This window comes from Opisthorchis viverrini (assembly GCF_000715545.1).
Source record: "Opisthorchis viverrini unplaced genomic scaffold opera_v5_125, whole genome shotgun sequence".
Classification (NCBI taxonomy): Eukaryota; Metazoa; Platyhelminthes; class Trematoda; order Opisthorchiida; family Opisthorchiidae; genus Opisthorchis; species Opisthorchis viverrini.
The window spans coordinates 140,177-151,361 of NW_008751786.1; the positions used below are offsets into that span (position 1 = coordinate 140,177).

The 11,185-nt window shown below is 44.2% G+C and overlaps 1 protein-coding gene across 1 annotated transcript in view; it reads right to left on the reverse strand.

Moving 5' to 3' along the window:
* T265_06324 (hypothetical protein) overlaps positions 1-8,597 on the reverse strand; it is a gene marked incomplete at both ends in the record, with an annotated part of 43,138 nt that extends 34,541 nt beyond the window's left edge. The window contains one exon of the mRNA XM_009171557.1: positions 8,496-8,597. Within this exon, the coding sequence (XP_009169821.1) occupies positions 8,496-8,597 (102 nt within the window). The remainder of the gene's footprint in view (positions 1-8,495) is intronic.
* Positions 8,598-11,185: the final 2,588 nt, after the last annotated feature.

The window sequence follows — 11,185 nt, forward strand, 5'->3', positions numbered from 1 at the left end:
TGACGGATAATCGGGGACTACGCCTATCTGATGATCCCGAACTGGAAGGGCGAAACTGTTCGTGGGCTGTCGAAGATTTTTCAGCAACCTTGTGAGTAGTTTCCTTCTCTTTGAAACCAGATAACTTTCTACCTCCCAGAAGTAACGACCGTCATCTACATGATTATCGTCAAGTAAATTAACTTGTGGACTACTGATTACCATTCGTGGTCCGTACATCAAACCTAACTCGATCGATTTCCAATGTTTTGTTTTGGATTTCATCGCCTAATAGTGTTTCGGAAAACCTCGTTACCACATTCCCAACCGGTAACAATACCATACTTCGTTAGGTGGACATGTTTTGAGTGCTTTTTTTCCCCCATTTAGTTATAAACACGGAAAATTCCATTCGGCTTGCACAGTCGGACCTGACTGGTGACCAGTTAGCCAAACAGTTGGATACCATTTTACAAATATAAGTGACCACTGTTCATAGTAAAGCTTCCTAGGAGCTTTGATCCAGGACAGTTCACTTGTCGTTGCGTGACTTGCCTAATTTGGATTGCTTTCTACGCATTCTGTCCCACGGTCTGACACATTGTCTTTATTACAGAGCCCCAGAACGTAAACACTACTGTTAGTCGTTCGTTTCGTGTTCACCGCTTACTTGGACAACAAGAGACGCTTACCGTTCGGGCAGCGTGATCCGTGTTCTCCCCCATCTTGAGCTGTACTCACAAATTTCGCATGCATCCATTGGGTCTACGGATGGCCAATCGCTTTGGCAGAGTGAAAATCGGAAATGCTCGTAGGGAACGTGTGAGGCTGCTCACGTGGAGGCTCTGAACTCTGTAACTCTGAGGCACCTTATTTGTGGTTCCGATTCATTTTAAAAATCATAGTGAGACACCCCTTTTTCTATTCAACTATCTTATAGACGATGCAAAAGCACGTTTTTTGAAGTGCAGTCGTATCAGTTGCCTTTCCTATCTCTACTGAAATACACTGAAGGGGCGGTTTCGCCAAAGATCTCGTGAACATTTGCAGAACGTTTGGAAAAATTTCTTGGCCATACTACGGATTCGCGAACCACTCAGCGGCATAAACGTGGTTGACTTCCACGCATCAGAAGGGAGCCCCATTCACTGGTAGTTTCTGACCGGGGCAGTATCTAATCTCTCGAAAAGATCGTCGCATTCCTCTTGGAGACATCGCACGATTTCCGCCCCAGAAACGAATAAAGAACTACTTGAGTTTGAAACTGTGATTTCTGAGACTTAGGGTTAAATGGGACCCATATGTCAAGACAACCAAGCTGCTGGGAAGGGATGGAGAAAATTAAACTTCAAAATGAGAAAATTATTGATAAAACAGACGGATATCTTGTGAGCAGGAACACTCGTTACCATCTGTTTAAAATTTGCACAAAAAAGTGCATAGGATGTATGGTGTCTGTTATATCTGCTGATTTGTCAATCTGTGCTATCTGCTGCTGACCCGCTCCAGTGCCAAATGCGGAGAAAAAAGACTCACAGAAGGGAACACAACCGCTAGATTCCGAACAAACGAGTGCGAGAGCAAAAGTTACAACGGCCTCACGCTATTTAAACGGGACTTTCTGACATTGATCCAGACTGTTTGATAGGCGGTAATGAACACCGATCAACATCGATCGTGCCTCTATGAAATGCCTGAACACTGATCACATTCGGTCGTGCTTCTGTGGCGTGCATGAGGGCTCATCAGCTTTTGCTGAATTGATTGAATGATTGACTGGCCTGGATGCTTGCCGGCTTTCCTGTTGAGTTTTTGGTGGAGCAGTAGTTTCCGGGCGTTCTGAGGTTGAATGAAACCGTTGATTGGGCTCAGATATCAGTAGTAATGTAAGTAGTATGCACATGACAAAAATTTTAAAGTACTTACACCCAATGTATTGGAATGAAATTCTCAGTGGCGTGATTATACGCAGGCATGGGAACACTTGTTATTACGACGACTTAGTAGGAGAAGGGAGAAGTGGGGCCAGTAAGAAATGATCTCTGTTTTACTGTTCACATTGTTAAGTTCGACTAAATGAGACCTCCGTCTTGCCCTGATGTTTTCGATCACCTGAATTTAGTGTGTGTGTGTGTGTGTGTGTGTGTTACGTGGACCGAGCTGCTCTCATCTCTCTCGAGTCTGCTCTCATCTACTGAGTCCCAGCTTGGTGCATCCGCGTTGGACTGAGGAAAATCGATAAGGATATTTGAAAATATGAAATTGATACGATCGGGTGTAGTTTTCGGTTGTGAATATCAGCACAACAGATACGTTTGATCCGAACCAATCCTTTTCAATCAAGACGTAATTAAGCTGGAACTAACTCGTACGAGTTTACGTTCGGCCCACCTTTCATCCTAGACTATTTATCTGCCACATAACACAGTTGGTAAACAAACGATGATTTATTGCCACTAAACTTCTCTTGATTGTTGATTTCAAATCGATTGGTTGCTTAGCTCTTTTCCAATTTGCTGTGATGTTCGGTTCTGCCCATTCATCATCATTCCATGGCCGGACTAGGGCAAATTCCGTATGTCTTGGAACAAAGCAGGTTAAGTGAGAGCGAAACAGAGGTGGTAGTGGACGGTGCTTAATCAGCATTCCGACTAATCTGTGGTTATTTACAGATCGAAACGGTCAACACGGTATGAATTTCGGAACTTTGTCTAAAGTCACGGATAATTGTCCCCCCTCCGTCCGTTTGGTCACAAAGGCACAATGGGTTCTTTGTGTTCCCACCCAATCAGCTGGTGGAACTGTCCGGAAACGGGGCCAGGTTGACACAACCCGATGACAACAAAAACAAAAACAACAACAGATGCAAGCAGAGTGTCGGTGCTTTCGGTGAGGAGGGAAACAGGTATGATATAGAGAGTTAGTTACAAACACACGCACACACACCCGTTCACGTTGGCCAGTGCCTGGTCTGGTGATCCCGTGTGTGCCTGGTGTGTAGTTGTAGACTGACTGGGTTCATGTACATTCTGTGTTTATTCACACATGAAATTTGGCTAGGATAACCCCACCTGTGCCATATCGTGTTGCACTTGTTTTCCTACGTTGCTTGCAATGAAAGTAGGACCGACCCTGCATAACCGTACATCCGCATATTCGTTGCCTACTCATTTCTGTCTGTTACAAAATTTGTCCTGGACTAAGTGTGTACTAAATGTACATGCTCCTAAGTAGTACCTTTTGAGTGCCTTCCGAATACGTTGATTCGAACCCCGTCCGTAAGTGAAACAACTCAGCTGCATGTTGGTTGCATACCAATATGAAAACTTGGTCATCAAATCGGGGTGGGTTTATACAGTGACATAATCAAGCAAGCAGTTATCTAGATTCGCTAGTCAACTGAGCGCACTAGACACGGAGTGCGTTGTGTGATTGACCTGATAACGGGAAAAACGGGGATAAAGGAACCGAGTGATCAGGATTGTTTGACCGGAAACCAGCAGTTCAGCACAGACATGATGTTTGGATTGTCAGTGAGACCCCACAGACACAAACCGCGCACGGTGGTCTTTTGAACACAGCTATCTATGCATAAAACATAATGGATGCTATCCACTTTACATTCTTTCATCTGTCTGGTTTGAAGCGATGGAGTCTGTTCTCGAAGAAACGAATTAGCGAGTATAGCTAATACACAGCATATTTAGATGATATCTTGAAATGGACGGGATTATGGAATTCCTTACATGAAGGTAGGAAAAAGTCTGGTTTGAGCGAGGAAATATGCTCGGAATATCACGCTACTGACATACAGTTAGTAGCATAGCTACGTTTCTCGGTGGAGACGCACGCTTGCTGGATGTCGGGGGAAGTATGAAACAGATGTACAGTACTGCTCAGCTTTTCAGCACAGACTGGCTTCATTTGCTGGACGAAATCTCCGTCAAGGAGTCCTAAATCTCCTCACACTGCTAACAGGCTAGATGCAGCATAGCGAAAGAAGGAAATTCATCCAGTGAGTGAAACTTCCATTTGAGAAGACCTCATTTGAGGGGTCAGTCAACACGTGTGACCACGCGATGTGGATCCCACGACTGAAGGATGAGTGGTGCTAGTTCCTGTCTAAGCGCAAGCTAACCACAATCCTTTTCAGTCGCTCGTGACCGGCGGGCGCACTGCTGACGATTCCCAATAAGGATAAACCGACTGTACAGTACTTCGCGGCTTTTCAGCGTAGACTGGCTTCACCTAACAAAATCGCCTTCCGATGTTCTCAACTCTTCCCATACTACTAACAAAACGAGTGTACTTCGCCAATCAGATGAGTCCACAAGAATTCCAAGAACATTCCGCTTTTAAACATAATGATCAGTGTCAGAAACTGGGTGACCACACAGATTGGTTGCACGACACGGCAAATGTCACGGGAGCAATGTAAGGAGTGTCTTTCCATTATGTCCCAGTTGGCATTAACTACATACTGGATAGGCTAAAGTAGATTTACAACCATCTGTGATATGTGTCCCCGTATTCACGACACCTAGCTCGGGACAAAATGCTTACCAATTAAGCATATGTTCAGGCAGACATTCGTGAAGGCGGCCCCATCTCCCGGACAAAGAACGTGACTATCAACAAACCGATCAAAGTAGGCTAACGTCGGTACAATTTTCCAGGGTCTCTCTGTAACAGAAGTCACATGATGTGACTTGATCACCGGTTTGTCAAGCATTCAGATTCTCAAAACATAGGCGATAGCGCACGTGACCGGAAGAAATGGGGATTAAGTCATGCCTCACCGGTTGACACGGTGGAAACACCCGATGGTTTTAGGTCTATAAAATGTCCAGAAGTCCCATTGCGTTATAGTAAAATGAAGATCCTGGTCGATAAACGAAAGCGAGTGAGTTTCATTCCGATGTCCCAGTGAAACCAAATCGAATATTGAAGGTTTGGAACAGAGAGTCATCAGTTCAGATGTGGAAAGGTCCCGTGAGTTGTGTCTGGTTAGTCGAAAAGCCCATCAACACGTGATACACATGATCGGCGGATGATGGCAAATGTCTAGGTGCGAACTGGACACGTGGCTGAACAGACATCGTTGATGGGATGAAATGTCAACTGATGAGGAACGACGAGTATTCAGCAGCTACAGACCATAAATTCCACGGCGTTGGAATGCTTTTGGGGATCTATCACTGGTCTGAACAGCTAGCTGCCTCGGGCCACCTAGATCTTCCCCAGAGGTCCTATGAATGCTCGCGTGTAGAAAATCATTCAGAGGTCCAGGAAACAACTACTGGCGATAAGTTGGAAGGTATTACTCTGTAATCGATCAAGGAACAATCAAACAAAATGCGATGAACAACCGAAACAGCGGTTGTACGTCAAGCGAGGCTGAATGCTTCAAATCAAAGACCGGAATAAACCAAAAATTTAAATGGTGGACTGTTAGAATGCAATGTCAAATCTGTGTGACAAAGTGTTGTGATTTGGAACATGCTGCCACCTACATGCACACTGAAACTAAGGGTTTGGACCGACTAGGGCTGTATGGATTTAAGCTGATTGATCTTATGAGGCTCGTGGTTATCGGGACACGGTTAACCAAGACAAGTGCTGTTCTCAGTACCTGCTGTAAGGTCGCGCAAACTGCGAGGTGGACGACGTGTAAATTGGTAGGATGGCGTGAGAGAGATCGCAGAAAGTTTGGGCGTTATCGGCGCGGTCTTCCAGGATGGGGCCTCCGTGACCTCCTCTGCTTGGCCGGAGACGATGCAAAAAGGTGGATATGCTTGGTCGCTGGCGTTCGTGTAATCAGTTTCTTTCTAGCTAGTCCGAATGAGTGCCTGGAGGCGTAAGCTCGTTAGAGTTCTTTTGAACACGAGGTTGTCGGGAACCCGAAGGCCGCGCCCAATCGATGAACCGGTCGTGGGCTTTCGAGGAGTTGTCAGCTAGGAGAAGATCTTACGTAATGTGAGTGATTTCACTCAAGCTAGTATAGATCCTTGAGAATCTAAAAATGTCGTAAAAATTTAATCTGATCAGCGAGGTAAACTTGGGTGTCCACAAGTAAACTGTCTAGATTTGGTAGATGCGTTCGCTGTGTTTTCAGCGACCTCATGAGTAGTGCTTCATGTCCAGGAAAAATGTGATTGTTTTACTTTGCCCACAGTTTAAAAATATGTACCAGTAAATAGATGAGAACAATCGGCCAGAAAGGTAAATGGTCATCTCGTCTCGTCTGGTCGAATTTTCACTGAGTTTTTGTCACTAGGGCCCCAAAAATTCGACAGAAATTTCAAGCGATCAACCAACTGTGGGATCCACCGGCTGATCAACTCTCCTGGGGGTGGTCGCGCAAGAGTGACGATGTTTGAAACCTGTTACATTCAGCGAGTGTTACATTAATCGCTTTTAAACCTAGAAAAAAAGAGTGCGAATATTGATGCACGACATTTATTTGTATTCCACCTGAAATGGAGTTTCCCAACAGAGAAAATTGAGCTCCGTCCGAAGATGCGTTTTTCCATCCGGTTTAAATCCAGCTAACTGCAGATTTTTTCCACCTCAAACAATTTTAAACAAGTTTTAAGTGTCATAAACGGTTTTCAGGTAAGACAAAATAGGGGAAATTACTCATTCAAGTCTGATGTTAGCTGTGGAGATTTATGTGAAATCTTAAAAAATTAAATTAGATGAAAATGTAGGTGACTAGTAACTAGTAACTAACTAACTAGTAACTAGTAACCAACTACACAACAATCAGACCAAAGGAGGTAGTAATATGCATTTTGAAGTCCATAATTTCTGCAGTTCACTTATTAAAATTCAGTAACGTGATGGTTCAGCTGTATGAGGAGAATTCACTAAAGAAGAAACTTATTGATCTGCGAAATACGTCCAATGGCGCACCAATTTGATTTTAGTGGGAAACTGGACTAAATTCCGGCTTAATCTCTCGGTTATGATATTATTCAACCGAATGTACAGTAGAAAGACCGGTTCAGTTGGTACGCTATTCGAGATATTAAACTATATTTTCGTGAAGGAAACTACTCACAAGCTTTATGAGTAGTTCCGTTCAAGGAACCTGATCATGTCTGATTGGGAGAAGTGGAGTATGTGTCAGAAAGGAATTTTCGGCGCCTTCTGTACATATTTTTGGCTACATTGTTTAGTTTGGAGAAACTACTTTGTTTCCGTTTTTCTGTGGTTGCTGCTCGCACAAGGGAACAGCGACACACTACTTCGTGAGAAACTTTTATTGACAGGTCGATACAGTGCGATTTAAGGTGTCGCTTTTGTTGGCAGATTCCCCTGTCCTGGTGGCTGTTTTGGGCATTCTTTGGCGAGCTGCTGTTGACTGATTTTTCATGATCGAATGACTCGCCCGGACTGACTCGGTGGTTCGTAGCGATCAGGTGAGTGTAGCAGCGCTTGCCACGTGTTTCGCTGCTCCAGTTCTTCAGCAAAGCGACAAACGCTCATTGCTGTCTGGATCCCAACAGGTAGGTTGATAACTATAGATGAGACGTCCACCGGGCACACGCGTGTCTTGAAAAGGCTTTGTTCTTTGTTCTGTAAGCCTTGTGCAAAACCGCTTACGGTTGTTTAGCAACTGCACTATGTCAAATGTTGCGCGTAGCTGACAGTTGACCTTGTAAGCCGAGGATTGCTATACTCCTGGATTACATCCAGTTCTGCTGCGCTTTCTTTTAAGTGTCATAAACGGTTTTCAGGTAAGACAAAATAGGGGAAATTACTCATTCAAGTCTGATGTTAGCTGTGGAGATTTATGTGAAATCTTAAAAAATTAAATTAGATGAAAATGTAGGTGACTAGTAACTAGTAACTAACTAACTAGTAACTAGTAACCAACTACACAACAATCAGACCAAAGGAGGTAGTAATATGCATTTTGAAGTCCATAATTTCTGCAGTTCACTTATTAAAATTCAGTAACGTGATGGTTCAGCTGTATGAGGAGAATTCACTAAAGAAGAAACTTATTGATCTGCGAAATACGTCCAATGGCGCACCAATTTGATTTTAGTGGGAAACTGGACTAAATTCCGGCTTAATCTCTCGGTTATGATATTATTCAACCGAATGTACAGTAGAAAGACCGGTTCAGTTGGTACGCTATTCGAGATATTAAACTATATTTTCGTGAAGGAAACTACTCACAAGCTTTATGAGTAGTTCCGTTCAAGGAACCTGATCATGTCTGATTGGGAGAAGTGGAGTGTGGGTCAGAAGGGAATTTTCGGCGCCTTCTGTACATATTTTTGGCTACATTGTTTAGTTTGGAGAAACTACTTTGTTTCCGTTTTTCTGTGGTTGCTGCTCGCACAAGGGAACAGCGACACACTACTTCGTGAGAAACTTTTATTGACAGGTCGATACAGTGCGATTTAAGGTGTCGCTTTTGTTGGCAGATTCCCCTGTCCTGGTGGCTGTTTTGGGCATTCTTTGGCGAGCTGCTGTTGACTGATTTTTCATGATCGAATGACTCGCCCGGACTGACTCGGTGGTTCGTAGCGATCAGGTGAGTGTAGCAGCGCTTGCCACGTGTTTCGCTGCTCCAGTTCTTCAGCAAAGCGACAAACGCTCATTGCTGTCTGGATCCCAACAGGTAGGTTGATAACTATAGATGAGACGTCCACCGGGCACACGCGTGTCTTGAAAAGGCTTTGTTCTTTGTTCTGTAAGCCTTGTGCAAAACCGCTTACGGTTGTTTAGCAACTGCACTATGTCAAATGTTGCGCGTAGCTGACAGTTGACCTTGTAAGCCGAGGATTGCTATACTCCTGGATTACATCCAGTTCTGCTGCGCTTTCTTAACATACCCGTTGCCTTTCAGACCCGCTCCAAACTCACAGTTATTTATACTTTTATTCCATGGCACTATCTTTTTCCTTCGGCTTTAAGGAACTTCGTTTCATCTAAAGGCAAGTCAATCAAGTTACTGGTATACTAAGTTCAGTAGCACTATTCCGGGGCCTGAACGGTATAAACGATTTCCGTTTTGCTACGCGGGTCTTTCAAGGCTTGCATGCGATTGTGCACTACAGGGCTTCTGCGATAAACGGGGCCTTGCTGGGATTGATAGCGTTAAAAAAACGCTCAGCTGTAACACCTTTTCGGTGTCTAGTTGCCATGCTACCCGAAGGAAGCACGAGAGCTGTGGAACTGGCAGGTTGCCCAAACCTAGACGGGGGAAGTCGAGTGGCGGAGGTCGGATTCGAACCACGGACCTTCCGGTCAGTAAATTCGCGCTCTAACCACTTATGCCCCAAATTGATAGCATGCATTCACCAGTACTGTCAGCTGGTTAAATCTGTCTTCCGAGGTAACCAAAGGATGAAGAGGTCCTCAAACGAGGTTTCTTCCACTGATTGACTAGATCCTCTTCGAGGAATACAGATATTAGGACTCTGAGGTATGACTTCCAAAGATATGTCGTTTCTTTTGGGTCCACTCGCTATGCCGGAAATGTCAGCATCACGACTTGAGTATTGTTCAGAACATGTGGTGCAATCTTGAGGTCCGACAGGTGCTGCTTCTGCCTCTGTTAGACGAGCAAAGTTTGGTGGGTACTTGTGTACGGAGGCCGGACAAAGTTAGCGGACTTGATGAGTCTGTCTGCAGTGGTTGCGTACACTCAGAACACAAGTACACAGAGGTGGCCATTTTCAACAAGATTTCTAACGATGTAGCTAATATTGATCATATTCACATCACTCTCGTTTGAGCGGTCGTCCTCCTGTCCTGGCGTAACTATTCTGTTGGACTCACTAGAGCGACTTATACCCCGCAAAGCTCACAACATATAACTAATATATCTTTCTTGTGTATAAATTACTAAGTAACCGTTCTCGTCTCAGGGAAAAGGGAGAATAGAGCTGACAAGAATGACATAATCCGTGAACAGACTTATCTCACATCAGGGAAAGCCGTCGATATGGTAAGAATGGTTTTTTTTCGAGTCTACTTGCTTTACAAACTGCGTTGCGGGATTTTTATCCGACTCTGTGTGGAAACACCGGTTGACAGTTGCTCAGTATGCATTGCCGTTCAACGTAGTGTGAGTCGCAAACAGTAAGTAGGTAGACAGACTAAATACCCTAGTTTTTCCCCATTTACTTTCCTATCAGTGGGTACATTTTCTTTTGGAAACTTTGACCAAAGAGAAGCAAAAGGACATCATAGCTCTGAAGTTCATGTCTCGAAAAAGGTCTGTCACAAGAGCAAACAAAGATCATATGATCGACGAACAAATTAACAAGAGAAGTTAGATTGATGAAGATTTTATCCTGTAAGTGAAGCCAGTCTATGCTGAAAAATCTGATAAGTACTATACAGCTTGATTAAGAATCATCAACGGAAATCCAGGTAGCCTCGAACGAGGGACTTCCTGGCTAGCAGTTTGAGCATCTAACCGTTTGGCCACAAGCAGCTGATCAGTAGTGTGCTTAGCTCAAGGGATATCCCATTTCGCGCCAAAATCGATCCGAAACACCATGAATGCCATTCGTTCAACTACTTCTTACCCCTTCTATCTAAACAAGACCCTCACATCGGTGTTCAAGGACATCATCATACAAACCGAAAACGGTCGAGTCTCATGAAGGTCAAAAACGGACCAAAGTGACCTGAAGATCAATGAGAATTCAAGAGAGGGGACAAATCATTCTGTCAGTAGGATTGTCCACACCTTTGATAAATCCTTTATTGATCGGATTTGGAAAGATCGCTGCCTGTTTGTCTTGACGAAGTCGGGAAATTGTATGACGACGTTGGTGGCCACTTTAATGGGATAACACTTGTAAAATGGCCTTGATTTGAGGTGAGTCATCACCAACGGTCATGCAGGTGTGAATCGGGCACAAATGTTTGCCTAGCCGCCTCACACAAGACCGGCAAATGTGCCGTGCTGATCGGATGATGAAAGAAAAAAACAACAAAATAACCGGTCGTGGGCTGTCGATGGATTTTCAGCAACCTCATGAGTAGTACATTGCAAAGATATACACGTATCGCGATATTTCAAATATCATAGTGACTGAAACATGAGGCGGCCTGGTGCAGCACATTTAGTTGCCTGAGAACATCATAAACGAGAGATTCAGCCGGGTTCCAGGCGAGTCTGTCGAAAGAACCAAATTAGTTTGCAAATGAGTGTATATTCGCTAACACAAAG